The sequence below is a fragment of the Gadus morhua genome, chromosome 8 (assembly GCF_902167405.1).
Source record: "Gadus morhua chromosome 8, gadMor3.0, whole genome shotgun sequence".
Lineage (NCBI taxonomy): Eukaryota > Metazoa > Chordata > Actinopteri > Gadiformes > Gadidae > Gadus > Gadus morhua.
Window position 1 is genome coordinate 18,263,875 of NC_044055.1, and position 22,500 is coordinate 18,286,374.

General features: G+C 49.0%; 1 protein-coding gene across 1 annotated transcript in view; it reads left to right on the top strand.

The window, feature by feature from the left end:
* ephb1 (EPH receptor B1) overlaps nucleotides 1–22,500 on the top strand; it is a gene marked incomplete in the record, with an annotated part of 148,796 nt that overhangs the window by 82,043 nt on the left and 44,253 nt on the right. The window contains 3 exon segments of the mRNA XM_030363445.1: nucleotides 1,927–2,082; nucleotides 9,548–9,883; nucleotides 20,670–20,794. Of these exon segments, the coding sequence (XP_030219305.1) occupies nucleotides 1,927–2,082; nucleotides 9,548–9,883; nucleotides 20,670–20,794 (617 nt within the window).

Genomic DNA, 22,500 nt, shown 5'->3' on the forward strand with positions numbered 1-22,500 from the left:
TCTGCACATATCTGCCCCAGGAGGTCAAAGGTCAGCCATTGGGCAAGGGTGGAGGCAAGGTCGATCTCAGTGCACACAAACACACAGACACACAGACACCTGTACACAAACACAAGCAGACAGATGCCAATCTGTTTGTTTTGGGTTACCCCCCCCCCCCCCCCCCCCCCCCCCTATCCATCCGTCTTTCTGCAATGTCTGCAGCTCCCTTTCCTCTTGTGAAGGGCCCCTCAAGGGGCTCCCGCGGTCGGCCTGGAAGGACTCGTAAAAATTAAAGAAGGAAAAACCTTCTGTGTTTTACACTCTTGTAAAATTACATGCTGGACTTCCTACCGCTTATTGTAATGAAGCATAAAATGTTTAATTAAATCTTAAAAGCCTGTTGATAGGAGGGTCTAATGGCTGTTGCAGATGTTAGCTAATGCACTGCATTCTCAAGCACTTAACCAATCAGAACGTAGATCCAACTAAAAGTTATCCCTGGTCCTTAAAACAAATCCAGTTACCAACGGCTGAATACATATATCTGCAAATCTGAAGAGTGGCCTCTCAAGCTAAATTCAATAAAACACTTTTGTATCAAGTTCATTTTTTTTATTCATTCAACTTGAAATGATTACTCTGGTTCAAATAAATAATAAAATAATCCGCCAACGCTTTGGCTCTCATGCTTCCATTATCACCCCGTTCCCACCGCAAATGGCAGATCCCATCATGTCTGGAACCCGCTGCACGATACCAGCGCTCAATCCCGGTCTTATCGGAGCGCCCCTCGTACATTCCACACCGCACCACCCAGGCTCTCGTGTCACACTCATAAAACTGTCTTGTCTATGACAAACCAAGGATAACACACAGACATGCACACAACCGCACACGCACAACAATGCACTTTTGACCTCACAGGCTTAAGCGCCTCTCCCATTTCCCCGCGCTAGTCAAAGCTGTTACAATCTCCTTTACTCCGACAAATAGGAGCAGATAGGGACCCCATGAGCTGCTTGTCCCATTAAATTTATATCCCAGTTTACTTCCACCACTGCTTCGTCTCCTCACCCCCCTCCCCCCCAAGTGCGACTGTGGCGCCCGCTAAAATATTAGACATTCATCACGGTTATTATGGGCAGTAAATCCTTCATCCGCAGTGCAAGAAATTCCCTGCATCTTTCCCCATTGGTATTGTCTTTATTATTCTACTTTTGGGATAGGGTTGGATAAAGGAATGGATTTCTGTTATCGCCTGAACGGCAGCGCGATGGGGGGGATCAGCTGTCAGTCGCCCATCTCTCCCCTCCAATTTAGCTCCATCTCACGATTTACATGATGAGAGTAAAGAGGCAGGGAATGTCCCACTTTGCTGGGGGAAAGGCCAGCTAGGGGGTTAAGAGTTTGGGGGGGTTTAGGACTTTGAGGAATGGATGAGTGAAGGCGGTTGATAGGGTTTGATGAGATGCGCGTGCGCATAAACATGCACACTCACGCACATACCCACACACAGTGAGGCAACCACAAGATCAGCCAATTATGAAGCAATTTTTAGTATTCTTTTTTACTTCTTTTTTTTAGTACTCTAAAAGTCTCTCTCTCTCTCTCTCTCTCTCTCTCTCTCTCTCTCTCTCTCTCTCTCTCTCTCTCTCTCTCTCTCTCTCTCTCTCTCTCTCTCTCTCTCTCTCTCTCTCTCTCTCTCTCTCTCTCTCTCCCTCTCTCTCCCTCCCTCGCCCACGCTTTGTCATTGTCCCTCTCCCTATCTCCGTGCCTCTGCGTCCTATCGACTTGGCCATCCGCCCCTCGTCTCTCCCTTGTATCTCCTACGGACGTCAAGTGTACACCCGATCGCCGGCCTCTGCCTGGACATTTCTGTTGCCCCATTGCCCCCGTGTCTAACCGTTATCTCTGCTGTCTCTCCGCTCCCCCCTCTCTGTGCAGCGTGTCCCCCAGGCACCTTCAAGTCCAACCAGGGGCCAGGCCTGTGCCTCCAGTGCCCCCCCAACAGCCGCTCAGCGGGGGAGGCCGCCACCGTCTGCATCTGCCGCAACGGCTACTACCGAGGGGACGCCGACCTGCCGGACGCACCCTGCACAAGTACGTCCCCCTCGCACGTGTACACTCACACACACACACACACACAAACATGCACACGCACGCACAGACGCACATGAACACGCACGCGCAGCCGCACATGCACGCGCAGCCGCACACACACATGCACAGTCACACAAACACACACAGACACGCACAAAACAGTCACACGTCACACACACACAAACACACACGCGCACATGCACGTGCCCACGCACAGACAGACACACACCCACACGTTTACCCATATAAGCAGGCCCATTCTCCTGTGAACTGAGACTTTTATTGAGCTGGCTGCTTGTTGATGAAGAAATAAAAAGAAAGAAATATATTTCTTTTATCGCTCTTGATTTGCAGCCCTTACTTGTTTTAGTTTTTAAACCCCTTAAAAGATAGCAACTTGTCTCTCCCTCTTAATATTCGCCTTCACCTCTCCTCTATTACTCTCCCAACATCCCCTGAGGTCTTAATTACTCTCAGAACTGTCCTGCCTGGGGTCTACTGAAGTTGCCACAACTATTCCCCTACTGCTCTGAGTAACTGTGCCGTGATGTACAGGGCCGGCCTGTCCACATTGACACACAATTACATCGGAGGAGGAACATTGTTGTCCCCGTACACAGACCATCCACCAATTATTCTAGCATTTCCAACCTTTTTGTTAAGCTTTCTTTCCTGTAAAGGCAACTATGAAAGCATCGATGTAGTTAGGCATTCACTTGGTCTGATAGTCTTATGAAGCCGCTGTCGTACCAGCTTTTGAACAGGCATGGAAACATTCTGTTCTTCTTTCTGTTATAAAACAGAGTTTGCGTCGTTCATTCCTTTCCGCTGAAATGCCTATTCCTCCCTCTCTGTCCTTGCATTCAGTTGAATTGAATGGAACCGACGTGTTTATTTTAAGACAATCAAAAGGTGCCTTAAAGCTCTCCTGGTACCCCGATGTGGCATTTACTGTATGTCAGTTAAAAAAGACTTCCTCTGCCTATACACACCTCTGGGCTACAGATACTCTCAGTGGAACCAGTGCCTCAGTCACCTTGTGCATGTGTTCCTGCCTTCCTACGGTGTACTATTTGCCTCTCCGGTGAGTTCCTGTAGACTCCATCAGGTGTACAGTTTGTCTGCAGCTTGAGGCCGTCTATTTTCCCTCAGCGCACAACTGTTCCTCGCTTTGTCTAAAAATATTCCCACTGGTCACTGTTGAGCTTTTTCTGCAAATCAGCCTGCGCCAACTTTTTAGTTTTATTACCTTTTCTTCATCTATCATCTTGTGTGTAGGCTCCACACTCCCTTTTTGATTCATTATTTATTTTATGTGAACCTCCCACGTATCCAGTCCACCCCTATAAATTGTGATAATGCCATGTGGACTTGATTTCGATCTATATTATCATTTTACAAAGACGTGAAACTCGGCTTCCCTCATAAAGAACCCGATGCGCTTGGCATTATGAAAATATTATTTCCATTTTCATGGACTCCCAAATGCCAGCGTGAGTTTGACATTTTTGTTTCTCACAATCCCCCTTTTAACCATCTTTTTACGGACTTGAAGTCCAGCCATGTTAACAAAACCGCCTTATCCCATTTAAAGACCTCTCTGATCGCTGCAGTCCAGGCTAGGGTTCGCTTGATGTCCGCCGTGGCCTTGATCTGGGCAGGGCTCGCCACTGAGATCCTCCAACAGAGGAATGTTCTCAATACTGCCAGGCCGCTGATAAGAGGGCTCTTACAGTCACCCCGAATCAGGCCCAACGCTTCAACCGGCAAGAAAGGTTATTCACTTTAGCGTTAGCCATGCTAGCCTGGCCTAAAGCGGCGCAAGGTGTGTATGAGTGATACAGATCTGGTCTGATGAACATTTCTGATGGATTGGCCCCCGGCTCTCCCTGGCAGCAGGGGAGCCTCATATTAATGAGAGAGAGAGAGAGAGAGAGAGAGAGAGAGAGAGAGGTTGAGAGTTGAGAGAGAGAGATTGAGCGAGAGAGGTTGAGCAAGGGAGAGAGGGTAAGAGAGAGAGAGAGAGAGGGTAAGAGAGGAAGAGAGAGAGAGAGAGGTTGAGCGAGGGAGAGAGGGTAAGAGAGAGAGAGAGAGAGGGTAAGAGAGAGAGAGGGAGAGGGAGAGGTTGAGCGAGGAAGAGAGGGTAAGAGAGAGAGAGAGAGTGAGGAGAAAGAGAGGGAGAGAGAGAGGGTGAGAGAGAGATATTATCGCCCATCTCCTCTCCTCGGCTGCTCAACATACAGTGACCTTTGGGAGGTTTCCTGGCGCCCTTTGGAATCAGTAGCAGACCATTTCGCTCCCTCTCCCCCCGACGTCCTCCCAGACTGACATATGCTCTCCTCCCCCATGGGGCGCTATCAGCCTCCTATCTCGGCTACCTGCTGCCCCGGTGGGCTTCTTCCAGCGCGAGAGTCTGCGCAGGGGACAGGCTCGGTAGCGAGCAGAAAGGGGGTGGGATGCAAGGTGTTGGGTGGTTGGGGGGGGGGGGGGGGGGGGGGGTGCTGATTAGTCCATTGGGAAGAAGGCATGCGGAACACCAGGGGCCCACCGCGAGGGGAGGGAGAGAAGGGAGGGAGATGGGGGAGGAGAGGGGGAGAAGGGATGGAGACCGGGGAGGAGAGGGGGAGAATGGTGGGGGACCGGGGAGGAGAGGGGGAGAATGGTGGGGGACCGGGGGGAGGGAGGGGGGTGGGGGGGGTGGGGCGCAGATAGAATAGCAGAGCTAGAGCCAGGAGCAGCATGGGGATCTTGATGAGGAGGTTGCTGCAGGCGCAGACGAAGAGTCTGGGGAAGACATCCATCTGGTGCTTTACTAGGTATGATAGGTCGGGACAACAAACACACAACCCCCTAATGGCGTCCTCAGCAGGGGGAGGGATGTGTGTGTGTGTGTTGTTTCATTCTTGACAAAGTAATCATTGTGTTCCACACAAATTGAAAGCAGACATGCAAGGGAACTTTGAGGAACTATTACAAGTCAATGATTCCGTACTCAAACGGGGGTTTGTGTGATGGGTTTGCAGGCATTCCTGGTTTGAACCACACTTATTTAGGATCTGGTGTCTCACCCCGTTAAGCCTTGTTGTCTGAAACTTCTGATCTCGGGGTAGACACAAACACTGGCTTTTTTTTCCCGCAGGAAGGATAAACTACATGAAAGAACAACAGGGCTATCTGTTTGGCCATTCCCCCCATCTCCTCCTCCATATTGTTTTCCTCTCCTTCACTCCTGTATTCAAAGTGTGCTCTCCTCTCCTTGTTCTCGTTTCAAAAACAAAAAAGGGGGTGAGTCGAGCATAGCTTTTCAGAACTTCTCTCGACCACCTCACCCCTCTGTTGTCGTTTTGTGGTGTTGTCTGTGAAGCTGGGAGAAGAGGTTTCCCAGAATGCAAAAAAAAAGTCAACTGGAGCGCTTCCTTCCTTCCGTAATCGAGTTGTAAAAGTCGGAGCCAAGCTAAGTAGACAAAAAAGTACCGCCCATTAGAAGCGCTTCCTGCTGGAGAGACGGCTTGCAGATGCAAATACATCGAGGTACAGGTATTTCCTAACAGTTAAAATAAAAAAAAACACTGGTACCCTGGAATCTACAACCGCTTGTTATGATTGGCTGAAACTGTGCTCACAGTATGTTTGGCACCGATCAGTGTTTGCTTTGCCTTAGGATTGGTTTCAGTGTTTGGTTGTAGTAGTTTAGGAGGGAGATCATTTGATTCGCAATAGCTATTTATTTGGTAGTCTTATTTGTATTTTTAAGAGACTAGTACATTCTGGGTAAGAACAGTTGTTTATATAGTTGACCCTAGTCTGTAAAAAGAGAAAGATAAAAATAAAAACATATATCTTTAGTATTGTCAATCATGTTGGTTCCAGACCCACCCTAGCTAGGTTACAAGGAGATCACCTGACAGCATGTTTGGGTCTCTCTGTCTGGGCTGCCATTGCGCTGTGTCTGGTGTGGGAAAACCAAAGTGCACACTGACTCCTTGTTTGTTACCAGGAAAGCACATGCGGCTTAATGTGCCGTCTCTGGGGACCGGGAGAAGGCTTTGATATTTCCCACAAGCCTCTCAACCTCCCGTATCACAGACAGACTCACCTCACGCACACACACCGAAACACAAACACACACCAACCACACATATGCGATCCCTCAATACCCCCTTTAATCTCTCACTCTAGACATCCTTGGTACGTCTTCGCCCTTAAAACATGTTTCATTACATCCCTCACCGTGACACTTCATCATCCCTCCCCCTCTCCCGCCTGCCCTATCCCCACACACAGGGACCCACTGCGGGGGCCCCTAGAGGCCCTGTTAAGACGTCTGCAAAGCAAACACAGTGGAAGGGGAGAAGGCATGGAGAGAGGGCTGGTGGGTGTCGGGTAGGGTTGGGAGGGGGGGGGGGGGGGGGCAACGGTCCATCTAGCTGGGTGGCTGGGTAAACAAAGTGGCAGAGTGTTTATTTTGCGGCGGTGATGATGTGGCTGTGGGGGGGGGGGGGCTGGTGCTGTTGGCGGGGACTGGATGGGGTAGGCCAGCTACGGTGCTTCAGGAAGGGGGTTAGAGGACTTGATGTTTGCCAGCCTAGAGTGGAAGCAAGCGAGTGGGGGAGGTATGGTGTGGCACCCTTTTTTGTTCAGCCCCAGCTCCTGTGCTGAGGCGTTCCGCTCCGCTGGGGCGGCGGTGGACGGCCCATCCATCTCTGTATCCACCTGCCTGGCTTGCAGCATTAGGAGCCAGAGCAGCAGTAGCAGGGAGCAGGGGGGCCGCGGCGGTCGTCACGGTTACCCCATGAGTCCCAATCACTGCTCAGCTCAGACCCCCATGTCAGCGCTAAGGCAGATATAAGGGGCACACGGTTCAATTGTTCCCAAGTTTTTCCCCTGGAAGCGCATGGCGGGAGGTCATTGTGTGCGTGCGTGTGTGTTTTTGTGGGTGTGCGAGTGTATCCCCGGAGACAAAGCGCTTAATGAGGTGAACTATTTCATACTTAATGTAAAGCCAAATGCTAAATGGCCTTAACTGGATTAGTCTTGCTGTGACACTCTGTGCTATTTGGCTGACGATGAGGATTTTTTCTTTTTCTGGACCCCTGAGATATTAAACTACAGAATTCCCCTTTAGCACTGTGGAAAACTGCGCCATGTGACGCAAGACTTTTGGGTACCAACGGCGCAGGGGGGCGTCTGTGTGGTTAGTGGCGTTGGCGTGGTGCGGGCAACATGTACACGCAATGACGGCAGAGTGGCGTGGCTAAGTGAATGCCTGGTTTAGAGGGCTGTAAGTAACGCTGGCGACAAATTAAATCCTGTGGCAAATTAAAACAGCCCAGGGCCCCCCAGTAATGGCCTCCAAATCACCGGTTAAGTGGCAGTCACATCTCATTTCTCATTCCCTTTCTGCATATGGGAGGCTGGGCTCTGATAGCGGCCAGCACATAGGATTGGGGCCTGACTCACCCCTGTTTATTTATTTCTTTATTCGTTTTTTTTTTTTTTTTGTCATCCACAGTATGTTGTTTGAGCACATTGATACAGACAGGGAGCTCATGGGGGCATGAAAGCAAAATGGCCAACGTGCAGCTCAAGTGTAATTGCCTCGCGTGGATTTTCCGCATGACAACGGGCGTATTTATTTGTTCCCGCGTGCGGATGCGAGGCCGCGCGGACGGCCTGGGATTGATGATGCGGGCAGTGCACACGGGAACACGTGAAGTGACTCTCTTGGAATCCCCAGGAGGAGCGAGGGGGAAGTTGTCCCACTTTCTTGATACAGCCGATTTCTGCCAACACACACACTACTAGGGTCTGTACACTACAGTGGTTGTGTGATGGTGACACGCAGCGCCAGTTCTCGCATGTTTCATTGCTCTTCATTTCTCTCTCTCTCTCTCACTCTCAAACACTCTCGTACTCTCCATCACTCTCTCTCATTTATCCTTTTCCTATCTCTCTCGCTCTCACTCCTTGATTGTCTCTCTCTATGTCTTCCTCTTCAGGCCCATGGTAGCCATTTTTTTCTCCAACCTAAATAGGTATTTTCTATAAATGGCCGTTATGTATCTGCAGGACATAAGAGGTGCACCCATCTGCACTCACTCCCTTCCCATTTCTGCAGTGAATGCTGACCGCAAGTGCAAGACGAGGTGATACCGCACCGGGGTCGCCTTGGTAACACTGGTGAACTGTCCTTGGTGTGTGTGTGTGTATATGTTCCGGATGCTGCTTTGTCCTGTGGCTTTGCGGGCCAACAATGATCCTTTGTGTGTGTGCTGACAGAACTAACCACCTGCCCACTGTTTCAGAATAGAATCTGAATATAAGTCTCTTAAAAAAAAAGGCTTCCTAATCTTCAGTTTATCATTGAGCGCTGCCAAGCCAATCCTGTAAATTGTGCATGTTATTATCCCCTGGCATGTGCCAAGTCATTTCAATCATCCACAAGAGGAAATTAGAGTAGGAGGAGGGAGGGGGAGAGGAGGGGAGAGGAGGGGAGGTGAGAATGGTGAAGGTAAGGAAAGAGACATCCAAAAGGAAATAAGAGGAGAATAAGAAAGAGTGTGTTGGAAAGAACAGTTATGAATTGAGAGAACACGTTGACTTATAAATAGCAAAACTCATAACAAGTCTGGGACAATTCAAACGAAAGGTTCACGGCAAGTGCAGTGGGCTGAGGTGTCTGTTGTTCCGTGCCCTGGTAATCATTCACCACTCAAACAAAACAACCGATGCACTATTTCCAGATTTCTTTCTCTCGTCTAAGTGTCAAATTTGGGCTCTGCTCAAGCTGCTGGACTATGTACAAGGGAATGAGAGCTTGAATCCTGAGAGGCCCTTGCTTGATAAGAACACTCGACGCAACACTGGCTTCTACTTAACACCCAATGTTTGATAGACACGGGCGTCTCACTGTGTGATCTGCATTTGTGAGTGAGCGGAATAAATTAGCATTCAGAATGTGCCCGTCGTTAAAAAAAATACATGTAATCATCCAAAAAAACCTTGAATCCTCAAAGCTGACTAAATGTGCACACAGTCCAGTCGAGAGGGACTGAAGTTGACAACATGTTTAAGTGTGCACCGGGCACCCACGCACACATCACCGCCACTCCTACTTTTCCATTTCACATTTACTCAAACATCAAACAAGGGCTTGTGAAGAAACACAGATACACCCCCCATCACTAAGGACACGCACACACGCACGCACGCACACACACGCACACACACACACACACACACACACACACACACACACACACACACACACACACACACACACACACACACACACACACACACACACACACACACACACACACACACACACACACGCACACTCCAACAATATGTTGACGAAATGTGCTTTGCAAATACAAAGACGACCCCCCCACCACCCACCACATATCCGGCCTTCCCTCTCATCCCCGCCGCTTCCCCCGGGCCCTCGCTCTGTGTCCTCCAGGTGTGCCGTCGGGCCCGCGCAACGTCATCTCCATCGTCAACGAGACCTCCGTCATCCTGGAGTGGCACTCGCCCCGGGAGACGGGGGGCCGTGAAGACGTGGTCTACAACATCGTGTGCAAGAAGTGCCGCTCGGACCGCCGCTCCTGCTCCCACTGCGACGACAACGTGGACTTCCTGCCCCGGCAGCTGGGCCTCACCGACACGCGCGTGTTAATCAGCAACCTGCTGGCTCACACCCTGTACAGCTTCGAGATCCAGGCGGTCAACGGGGTCAGCAACCGGAGCCCCTACCCGGCCCAGCACGTCTCCATAGACATCACCACCAACCAGGCCGGTAAGGACGCAGGCCCCCTCCATCTCAACCCTTGTTGTTGTTGTTGCTGTTGTTGTTGTCAAGGGGATTTTATTTGTATTGTCACCTTCATCATAGTCACAGTCTCAAAGGTGCTTTGGAGGGCCGTATTATATAACATCCCATTAACCCTGTGGCCTTAAAAGGCCTTGACAGCCCTTAAATGAGGGAGGAGACCTTGAGAAGGCCCGCAGCACAGGAAGTCCTCCTTCCAGGGATGCTTAGGACTGCAATGGGTGCAGAATTGGGGAGACGTATATGGGTAGCATAAAATCAAGCAGCATCAGGGGTTATGCTGTAGAAATGATTTGATTAATTATGATTCTTTTTTTTATGGGGGCAGCTTAGGTAATGGTTAACATCAAATATTATGGGGGGAGGATTGGCTAAGATTCCCTGGTTCTGGTTCTGTGATCTCTGTGGAGGATGTCTCTTAAGGAGGGTGTAGGACGTGAAGTGGGACTGTGGTGGAGCAGCGGAACACTGAAACCCAGACTCCTTTACTGGGTCCCACTCACACCAAAGTAAAGTGGCACTCCGTACATCACTGAGTGTTTGGGTGGGAGGATTGGGCAAAGGATATGAAAGAAGCCATAACATAGTGGCAGGACTTCAGACCCGGGCACACGGTGCGCCGGGTGCGGATGTGCGGGTGAGAGAGGCGCATGAATGATGTCCTCTGCCCCCGATTCTCGTCTCTTTGAACTCTGCTGGGTTTTATTTACATATTAAGGCCGCATGAAAGATGGACCGATGTTGCCTGCGTCATCAACAAACATTCCAAAAAATTCCTCATTTATTATTTGGCTTTCTCCTGATCCCGGCTCAGACAAACTTGTGATAGTTTATGGAGCCACTCGTGTTGAGGCTAGCAGCTCCGGGGACCCTGTGAAGGGCCTCTTGCTCCCAAGTCTTGGGTCTTTCTTTACTTTTGTTTTTGGAGCCACGCACGGCTGCCAGTCCCAACAACCCTCCCTTCATGGACGGCTGCGCCCCGGTCCGAACACGTCTGTAAATCGTCCAACTCAGATTTTTTCCCGGCGGCCTTGCATCGCCGGCTCAATCGACTTGCTCGCTCACCGCACGCCCCGTGGAGGAGTCTCACAAATGATAAATATCCAAAGTCTAGAGGCGGACCAGCTCAGATATGGGTGAACTAGGCGTTGGACTTTTCTTTCGCTTCATATTTGTTTCGACCAATCATGTAGCTGGAGTAGTGTGGATCTGAAAGCGCGGTGGTCGGCAAACGGCCAGCGCTTAAACTGTACAACCGTTTCTGTGAAGGTTCCAAATCCGCACCAAGTGGACTGGCCACTCCAGAAATGAACGTATCAAAATCCCATTCTCAAGGCCTCATCCACTCGAGCGAATGATTTTCCGTCGGTAGAATATCCCGGTAATGAAAAAGGTAACAATGCGTAACTCAACCTCTTGCAGTTGTGGGTCCCGTCACAGGCTGTGCAGTCTCCCCCCCAGAAGCTCTGCCATAACATGGTAGAACTGCTGGATCCGAGATTACTTTAGCGTTATGCAGGTTCGATTCCCACCTGCATTCCTATATGCTACGTATCATTCCCCTGTCTTTCAACGATTTCATGTCTCTCTTCGCCTTCCTTTCCACGAGGGCACAGGAAGCCCATGGAAATACTTTATATAGACAGGAAGAAATAGAATTCTTTCTCAATTCTGGGCTAAAATATCGGGGAGTACGTGTTGGCAGTGGTCCTGCTCTGCACAGTAGCCTGAGTGGTGCTAATAGCTGCCTGTGCAGACCAGAAGAGGACAGGTTGGGCTGTCTGGAAGGCTCTCAACAGCCCTTCAACTGCAGCGGGGGGAGACTCTGCCTCCACCTCAGAGCCATGTGTTAAAATACAAAGATAAGCACGTTATTTTTATGGATACGTAATAATAAATGTATATTTAATAATGTATTTTAGTGTACATCTAATTGCATGCATGTGAATGTGTGTCCAAGCGTTCGTCATTAATAAGCTATTTTCAACCTTCTTTTTATCTAGATGTGTGTGCAAGCATGTACATATATGTGTGCATGCTTCACGTGTGTGTATTTATGTGTTTGTGTGTGTGTGTTCGCACGATCGTGCTCCTGTAGATGCATGCATCCTTTCTGTGTATGTGTGTTTGTTTGTATGCATGATTGTGCTCCTGTCTATGCATGAATCATTTGTGTGTGTGTGTGTGTGTGTGTGTGTGTGTGTGTGTGTGTGTGTGTGTGTGTGTGTGTGTGTGTGTGTGTGTGTGTGTGCGTGTGTGTGTGTGTGTGTGTGTGTGTGAGTGTATTCCTGAGCGTGTGTGTGTGTGTGTGTGTGTGTGTACACAGTCTGCAATATTCTCCTTGTGATGAAATATGGACTAAAGCATCCAATGGAAATGACAGTCCAAGGATCCTCTCTGCTGGCTAGAGTGTGTTATTTCTCCTTCCCCTATTGCTATTCTTCTGGACTCTGACTTTGTACACAGTAGCACCTACCAAGGGACTTCATTCTTGACCAAGTGGAACATTTAAATGGGGGCCCTTTTCATTACTATTACTATTGTGTTCACTTTCTTCCTTGGATGACAAAGTCCTCCGCAGTACTCGCCGATGGGAGCAAATATCAGGCATGAGGAGCAACGGAAACAGGGAGAAGACAGGCCTGTCAGTGGATTCATATTGTCAGTGGGGAGGGGGAGAGTTGTGGCCCTGGCCCTTTTCTTTGATTTGAGTATCTTATTTTTTGCATTTCACACCACTTCAAGTTGTGCAGGACCTGTGTGTAGGATATATATGAGGGTTAATGGTTAACCGAGAAAAATGTGTCTCTTATATTCACCTTATGTTATATAGGGTATATATGGATTTAGAAACTGACATGATGCAATAATGTATACTGATTGGTTTACCCGTTCCCCATGCATTTGACTCCGAAGTCATTCCATCAGCGCTTCGCATAACCAGAGAATGATGACTATCTCCAGGAGTAAAACTGAGTGGAATCAATTAGACCGTCAAACCAATCTTTAGGGTGGCTCTTCCTAATGGGGAAGCGATGTTCAGCAGCAGTTGTTTGATTGTAAACACTGTGAAGTTGCTCAGGACATCCATATTGAATGATTTTTCAAAGCTCTCTCTGTGTCTCTGTGATTTCCTTTATCTCCATGGGGGAAGAGCATCATTTCCGGTAAGGCCTAATTTCCTGTCAAATGTAAGCTGCGTAGGTCGGAAGGCAGCTGTTCTCTCCGCTGTTTAAACAACTTACTTACATTAAGCAATTCCAAGATGGCGGAATCTACACACGTCTGGTATCGCGATTCGCGAGACCATGAATGCATTGGCTTAGATCTGAAAAGACAATGAACCTCTTGAACGTAACCCTTATCCTATCCAAAAGTCCCTGATAGTCGTTTTTGTCCCAGAGTTTGACATCGACCAATAATGGACTGCTTAATGAAATTGTTGAGAAGTTAACTAAGCTGGAAGGCATACAGTGTATGATGACAGCCACTCTCTAAGGAATGCAATGAGTCAGCAAGACAGTGTTTGTCTGAGAAGAAAGCAAGACACTAAATGGAGTAGGGCATGGCAGGAGAGTGAGAGAGAGAGAATGAGAGAGAGAGGGAGAGGTAGAGAGAGAGAGATGGGAAATGGAGGATTGTTTTATATTTTCAGAGGGAAAAGAAAACTTGAGTCAGAGTGAAGGAGAGGAAAATGAGGGAGTAAATAGCTCTGATTATCAGGTTGGCATAATGGAGCTAACTGTCCCCAATTGACAGGCTAATAGCTCTCCTGACATATAGACGCTAGAGGAAGCAATGGCTGCACCTATTGTTGCCCGTCTCGCTGCAGTAATGAGGTGTCTGGCAGCGGTCGACCCCACCAGCCGGGGGCCCGGGGCCCCTCGCTCGGACCTTTTGTAGCCAAGTAATTGCTCTGTCTTCAGTTTTCCGTGCAGGGATTCATAGGTGGATTCGGACGAGCCGGTAAAGGAAAGAAGATACTCTGATAATAAAAATAAAAAGTAGTGGAAACACCGGAGACGAAACAGAAGGAGACTCTCGATGCATTTGATCTAGGATAGCACCTAGGGAGCTGTATCGCTGCACGTGTAGAGGGTGGTGTAAACACTACCAGGGTTAGAGGTGCCATTTCCACTAGGGTTGCTCATACTATGAATGTATGCACGCACGGTATCGTGTTTGACTCTATGGATAAAAGCCTCCACCGAATGGTAGATCTATATTTAGGCCAGATATCCACCACATGCACTGGTGGGAAAGTAGGAAAATAATGATTGGTGGTGGTTTTGAAGGGAGTTTTTATCGGGGTTTCTCAAAATAATGCAGAATAACTAGATGTTGACTCCTCGGCTATGCAGAGACGTGGCTCCGTCGCAGTTGACGCGTTGACACTCTCTTCTCTGGTTGACAACCTGACGCCAAGATACTGCTGAATGTTCCTCGGTTGGGGGGGGGGGGGGGGGGGGAACATGGGACTACCTGGATAATGGTGAAGCTGGGGATGGGGATGGTGGAGGTGGATGAGGAGAAGAAGAGGTGTGGGGTGGAGGCGGTGGATGAGGTGGAGGAGGAGTAGAGGAGGAGGCAGCTGAGGGGCTTCACAGCAAATCGAAGAATAGGCCATTAAACCGCCCTAGATCCCAGCGTGTCTCTGGCAGACTGGGCTGATCGATGCTGTGATTTAGGAGTTCATTCACGGCCTGCACTCTCTAAGCACAAGCGTGCATGCGGACACACAGACACACACACACAAACACACACACACACACACACACACACACACACACACAGACACACAGACACACACACACACACACAGACAGTGAAACACACACAAACAAACAAGCTTACACAAACACACTCTGGTTATATACTGTCCACTCCATGGCCATCTTTCATGGCCGTCATATTTATCTATGTTTGCAATTGTACAGCAACAACCAGTGTTTGACTCTTTCTGCTGCATAATAATACAATCCAGCCGGAAAAGGAAAAAATCCACGTCATTTTGTCTTTGTTGAAGGCATAAGGGCATTGCCAAATAAATGCTAAACCAAATGTCAAGCATTACTGAATTCACAACAGTGGCAGCGCCTGACTCAGTGCTAAGGAGGCTCTTTGAAATGTTGTGAACACAACACAAAATGGCAGCCACAGTCCAATCCATCTATCCGGACACCGAAGAGACACCATCAATGGGGACACCAACCAACCCACATCTCATCTTCCTCTACATCTCCTTTTAAATCCCATGCCTGCGCCTTACCTTATCACCGCCCTGAGAGACGGGTGAGGGGACTTATGGGTGTGGAAAAAAGCAGCCATACATCTCCCGACCGCCACTGCTGCCATCTTTACTTGTCTTTCTTTAAGAAAAGGGATGTCTGAGTCTTAGCAGCTCTCTGATCTCCCTGGCAGAGGCTCCACGACCTAGATCATGTGCCAGTTCTCCCCCAAGACCGCAGAAAAAGCCTTGTATATCTACAAACAATCCTCCTCCACTTAGCGCCACTGTTTGGAGAGACGTTCCCACAGAAATGCAAACATCATTCCGACTCGGCCTTCTATGGTCAAATCACTCTCGGCTGGCTTTTTGTCCTCTAGATACAAAGACTCTGTGTGGCACAGTGAGATCCAAACAATCTTGCCGAAATGAAAGATTTTAGCATTCCGGCGGGGTAGCCCAAAAAACGGAAGAATCAACAACCAAAAAAAGAAAGGTTTGTAGTGAAATGGTCCATGGAGAGCACTTTTTTTTTTGTGACTTTCTGTTCATTGCTTTTCTTCATATGTTTGTAAAATAAAATGTTTTAAGATTCCTGGTTATTTCTCCAGTAAAATAATTTGTATCAGAGGCCTGATGGCACTGAGTTTCATCATCTGAGAGGGATTCAATTTTAACATTGATATTTTATTTGCTGCCTGTCCTCATGAATGTTGGACCGGGTTTCTTGGCCAAGAAAGAATGGGCTGTGACTCATAGGCAAAAAAACTACAAAACCTGAGCTTGAATTCTACCAAGCAGCTCGCCAAATCTGATGTCCGCCAAACTGTTGTTTTAAGTTTGAGCTAAGTATGAGAAGGTATGCCCTGTTTTCCACGCTGTGTATTTGACTTGGAGCTATTTTTAAGATCCCTCCAGATGGTCGCTTTTTTATATAATTCCTCGAAGGAAATGCACTGAGCTAATCCTCGGTCATGGATTTTTGCAGAGAAGCCCATTACAGTGTAGTCACAGCTGAGTAACTCCCTCTGAGCACCTCCTAATGGGGACCTGTTAGTTACCTGGCATGTACTGAATTTGACCAGACATGTCCATAGCGGTCTCCCCATAGGAGCTACGCTGAGCGGTACGCCCTATGGGGAAGTGCATGGTTCACAAACTCAAACACTTAGAAGTGGACAATGGTACAGGATGCTCTTGTGCTTCAGTCTAGTCTTGTGTGTCTGTGACTGCCCACACTTGTTTATTTTTTAAATGTGTGTGTCTATGTGTGTGGGCTATACTTGTGTATCTATTTGTGTTTGTGTTTGTGTTTGTGTGTGTGAGTGTATGTGTGTCTGTGGGTTTGTGTTTGTTTGTGTGTGTGTGTGTGTGTGTGTGTGTGTGTGTGTGTGTGTGTGTGTGTGTGTGTGTGTGTGTGTGTGTGTGTGTGTGTGTGTGTGTGTGTGTGTGTGTGTGTGTATGTATCTGTGTGTGTGTCTGTGTGCTTGTGTCTGTGTGCACTGCAAGCTGCATCTACGGGTGTATAACTGCCCATGACCTGTCTCTGTTTGTACAAGGAGAGGTGTGGATAGAGTGGGACTCTGACAGAAGGTCATCTAACTAATTACTGCACAAATTCTGTCCAGTTATTTTACTTTGAATAAACGAGGCAGAACAGCAACGTCCTGCTGGGAATTAAAGGTTGAAAGCCGTCTCTGAATGAAGAATGTAGCTAAAGCAGCCGGATGGACTTTAGCCCAGAAAACTCGGCTTGGTACCATGTACCAACATCCTTTTTTTTGTTTGGGGCATTTGGTTATTTGATTTAGAATAAGCTATTGCAGCCATGAAATCGTTTTTATTGGAGTCATTGCAGAGTTTGGTTTCAAAAAGGAGGAGTGTAGTAGAGAAAAGTGTAGTGTACGCATTTGGTGCCACGACCTCCTTCTCTACGCGGCGTGAATTGTGATGACTCTGAGAGAATACAGGGAGATAACAATATGCAAGCTACAGTGGAGATCGGTGCCAGAGATGTTGAGCCAGGCTCATGTGTTGAACAGTTCAGCAAACATGTACTCGAATACGCCTTGTCTCTTTTCCCTCTCTTTCTTGCTCTCTTTTCTATACTATCTATTTTACACTAAATGTTTTGCTCTCTCTTCTATGCTCTTGCTTTCTCTGTATTGCTTTCTCTCTCTCTCTCTCTCTCGCTTATCCTATCTCTCTCTCTCCCTCTCTCTCTCTCTCTGACTCTCTCCCTCCCTTTCCTCTATCTTGCACTGTCCCTCTCCCTCGCTGTCTCGCTGCCTCCCCTATGCCAGATGCTAGCAGGCTTTGACTTTGATTAATGGTGCGCCGGGCTCTGCATTAAAAGCCAGGGGCAGCGAGTGGGGCCAGATAAAACTGGAGCAGGGGGAGCCACAGGGGGGAGGAGGAGCTGAGGAGAGAGAGAGAGAGAGAGAGAGAGAGAGAGAGAGAGAGAGAGAGAGAGAGAGAGAGAGAGAGAGAGAGAGAGGGAGGGAGGGAGGGAGGGAGGGAGGGAGGGAGGGAGGGAGAGAGAGAGAGAGAGAGAGAGAGAGAGAGAGAGAGAGAGAGAGAGAGAGAGAGAGAGAGAGAGAGAGAGAGAGAGAGAGAGAGAGAGAGAGAGAGAGAGAGAGAGAGAGAGAGAGAGAGAGAGAGGGGGAGAGAGAGATGGAGAGAGGGAGAGAGAGAGAGAGAGAGAGAGAGAGAGAGAGAGGAGTGCAGAGGGAGGGAGAGGAGTGCAGGGCACCGCCGCCGATCACTGTCAGTGTCAGCCTCCCTGGGTGACGTCGGGCTGGGGGGGGGAGAGGTGTTGGGGGTGGGGGCTGGTACGTTGAGGGCGGTGGCGGGAGCGTTTCGCAGGGACAGCGGCGCATCAGTGAGCTGAACCTCAACCTCGTTGCCTGGGCGACACTCCCTGAGATGGGCAGTTCGCACTGCAAGGGACTGCAAGGACACAAGTCATACGTGCACCGAATACACCTCTACACTGTGCGTGTGCGTGCACATGCATGTGTGCTTCCGTGCCTGCGTGCGTGGCTTGACGGTTTCCTCAGACGCTGTGGACTCTTTTCTATCTCTGTTCCTAGTCTCACATGATCTGCGTACCTGGATTTGAGGAAAATGAAACCAAATGAATTATTTCTAGGTTATGGGCTACTGTAAACAGTGTTGACGTGCCTTGTGGATGCCTCTGAGCAACCTCTTATATTTACACATATTATACTCTTATATATTCTGGCGATGCTCTAATGAAAGGTCTAAATCCAGTCCATCAGCATGTAAAGGAGGACGCTCAATGCAGCTGCGGTTGTAAGCCAAAAGGAAGATGACAGATGATCCACATGCAGCAGATATTTATGCGCGTCACGTTTGTGTTTGATAACCATCTGTGATCCCAGGGTACGGTTTAGCCACCGAGGAATCGTCTTAAACGCGCACACTGCCGGCAACACAAGGTTGTCTTCTGCAACAGCCACTGCAGCAGGAGGAAATACTAGAATACGCTCTCTCTCTGCCTGAGATTCCTGTTCCTTAACTCCCTAACACCACGTCGAAACTTATCATCATCGTCGTAGCGTTGGGATTGGTGATATCAATTTGCCTTTTTCTGTTGAATTTACATTAGAGAACAAATGCGACCAAAATCTTGGGTTTTCCCATCTGAAAAAAAGCACAATGCATTTATCTTTTCAGTCTACGTAATTTAAACTGCCAGCATGTCCTGCTGCCAAACAAACAGCCGTGTTTTTTGCTTTGTGGTGTGGAGTCTGTGTTTGTCCACAAACAAAGCTTTGGAAGCAGTGAAGATTTATCAATTTTGCGCATCGAGCACACCTTGGCAGAACACCTTGGACAAGCAACCTTCGTAAAACATACATTTTGCTATTAAAACAAAGTCTAGCAAATAAAGATCCAACATCATTGGAGGAAGCCAGAAGAGGAGGTTCTCTCTTAGTCCCTTCCCTCCCCTATCCTGCACGAGGCAAAAAACTGATTTGATTGCTTTGTTCGCCGCCATTATGTTGTGGTTGTTTATTTTGTTACACCACAGACAACTCCCTTTCCACGCAAAACTCAATTTCCACTCCCCACCCCATCTTCCCCGCCTCTCCCATTTACACCCCCCCTTTCCCTATCCCTCCAAATGAGGAATTTGCGTCTGGGGCACTCCCCAGGGCTTGTCCCAGATGGAGGTGGACATGGCTGGGTGGGGGGGGGGGGGGGACAGTGTGTGCCTGTGGCTGGTAATTGATAATGCGACCCAGGGCCCCGGCAGGCCGGGTCCTGGTCAATGGAGCGTGAACCAGCCTGAGAGGCAGAGAGCATCAGGGAGGGGAGAGAGAGAGAGAGAGAGAGAGAGAGAGAGAGAGAGAGAGAGAGAGAGAGAGGTAAGAATTCAGACTAGAGAAGAGTAAGGCAAAGCACTCTGGGTAGAATCCTACGTTCCTAATAGAAGCCATTCGTTATCCTGACTCACTGTTGCCTTACGTCCAGGTTTTTGTGAATGTTTCGGTGTATGGTTTGAATTCATCTGGCATTAATGATAAATATTCTTACCTTTCTTTCGTATTTTTGACCTAATTTTAACAAATCATCAGGAATTCGGTGCAATTAAAACAGAGTTGATGATGTTCTTTGCTTTAAAACGAGTGCATTAGGTACAAGTGCAGAAGTGTATTTATGTAAATTCCAAACTTATCTCTCTGACCTTTAAACGAGCGATATGACATCTCGGGCATTGCAGCTTGACCTTTCAATCCATTATCAGCCTCTCCCAACAAGAAGCAGAACACAAACAGAAACACTTTCACACTGCTGTACGCGCACAAACACACTCACACGCACACAGACACACACACACACACACACACACGCACACAAGCGCACAAACACTGGCGTGCCCATAAATGCCTTGTGCCCGCTTTCCAATCCCGCGTGGTCTCTGGGGGGAGCATGTGACAAGGGGTGGCAGAGCGAGAGGCTGAAGGGGGGGCTTGCGACAGTGGTAGAGGGGTACAAAAGCGGTGGGCTGAGCAGGAGAGTGCTGAGTCCCTGGGTTAATTGACAGCCCATACGTGTTCACTCAGGTGTGCCGGGGCTTAAACGGAGCGTAGACGCTGCGGCTGCGGCCTCCCGCCTCACGGAAGACCCCCTTGCATTATTTGACTCCTGAACAAAAGTTTAGCACGCAGGAGAGCGTTAAACAGGCCAGTGCGGCTTGGGCCGCGGGGGCTTTCACCATGAATGGTATGTTTTGACACCGTGTAAGGATGAGTAGGACCTCTCCGATTGTCTCCTCGCTGGTAACTTCCCCGACGCTACGGCTGGGGGAGTCTGGGCGGGCACAATTGAGTTGTTGAATGGGCGTGGAGGATTTTTGAAATGACTTGCTTATCTTCTGTGCGGCAGTACCCGTCTGCTACTGTGCTGGGCTGAGTCTGACAAGACATGAAATGCCTCCATTTTGGGGTTGTGAAACTTTGTGCGTCATTCTCTTTCTTTCTTTTTTTCGTCCCCCAGCACCGTCCATCGTTCCAATCATGCACCAGATCAGCTCCACCATGAAGAGCTTCACGTTGTCATGGCCGCAGCCCGAGCAGCCAAACGGCATCATCCTGGACTACGAGCTGCGCTTCTACGAGAAGGTACGGGTGCAATGTGTGTGTGGATTGTGTGTGTGTGTGTGTGTGTGTGTGTGTGTGTCTGTGTCTCTGTGTGTGTTTGTCAGAGAGACAGAGAGAGACAGAGACTGTTTCTACTTAATTGAAAAAAACAATGGACACATTTTAATACATTTTCAGGGTAAATCAGGCATTTCAACGCTTGTTATTTCGGGGATATTTGCATAATGTTTGATTATCGTGTCATTGGCTGGTCCTGGATTTAACATGAGCGTCAGCATGATCTTCATGAATGAATTGAAAATGTCACGCTTTCTCCTACTTTGAATACTGGATCAACACACGGCTACCCCTGCCAGCGGTAAATCAAACAACAGCCACCGCCACCCCCCCCCCCCCCCCCCCCCCCCCCCCCCCCCCCCCCCACCCCACCCCACCCCCCGCCAGCCGCCTCCTCTGGACATCCCCCAGCCCCCTCCCCGGGCTGATAACATGTTCGGCGGCCGCGCTCGCTCCCTCTTTCCCACTGTTCTTTGGTTCCCCCCCCCGCTGAAGAGAACAGAGGCTGACCTCCGCTCCGAGACTCGTACACCACCACCACCACCCCCCCCGACCACCAGTCCACTACCAACATCCCGCTGTGAGAATGCATTGCTTCTGGGATGGCAGCCGCATCGACCAGTCTGCTTTCCAGCAAAAAACCTCAACACGGCTGCTTTATTAAAAAGGCAAACCCCTCCCCACCCTCCCAGCATTGACCCAAGGACGATACCCCGAGATCGCACAGCCAATAGCGAGGCTGGTTTCCCCCTGCTTTTTCCTCAAGCTTCCGTTGTGTTTGCCCTCCGAAGAGCGCTGATCAATAGCTATGGTGAGGTTGCAGTTAGTCTGTTGGGATTCCTTCTTTTTTTATCCTCCCCTGCTCCTATGTCGCCCGGAGACAGTCGGCGTGTGTTGTGTTACGGCGAACACTTCCGGCCCCGGTATAAAATCTCCAGAAACTTCTACGTCTCAAAGTGTTGCAAACTCTTCCAGTGGTCGGCGATGAGTCACCTTGGTGCGCTGACACCGACCGACGCTGCACAGGTCATGAAATACAATCCCGTCGCCGTGGCTTTCGGGAAACCTTATCTCCCAGACAGCTTAGTGTCGTGTGTAAATAACACCCGTGCCCCCCCCCCTCCCCTCTTCCCCCCGCCTCTCCAACTATTAACTCATGAATAGCAATGAAACCTAATCCTATTGATGTTTACACAGTGTGTCCGCGCACCGATAGACGAGCACGGCGCAATTACAAACGAATGAATTAACGAGGATGGGATGGCTAATTGCACAGCGCTGGACCAGGTGACCGGAGAGCTTACCAGCTCGTCCTCTGCGGGTTTCCTGTCCGTCAGCGCGCCGTTGTTTTCTCTACCCTGCTTCTTTGCTGATAGATTAGTATGTGTGTGTCTGTGTGTGTGTGTGTGTGTGTGTGTGTGTGTGTGTGTGTGTGTGTGTGTGTGTGTGTGTGTGTGTGTGTGTGTGTGTGTGTGTGTGTGTGTGTGTGTCATTTATTTTTCAACGTTTGTGTCGATATAACTTTATGTGTGTATTGTTTATGCGTGCGTGTGTGTTTGAGACAGAGAGAGTGTGTGAGAGAGAGAGAGAAAGGGAGAGAGAGAGAGAGAGAGAGGGAGAGAAAGAGAGAGAGAGAGAGAGAGAGAGAGAGAGAGAGAGAGAGAGAGAGA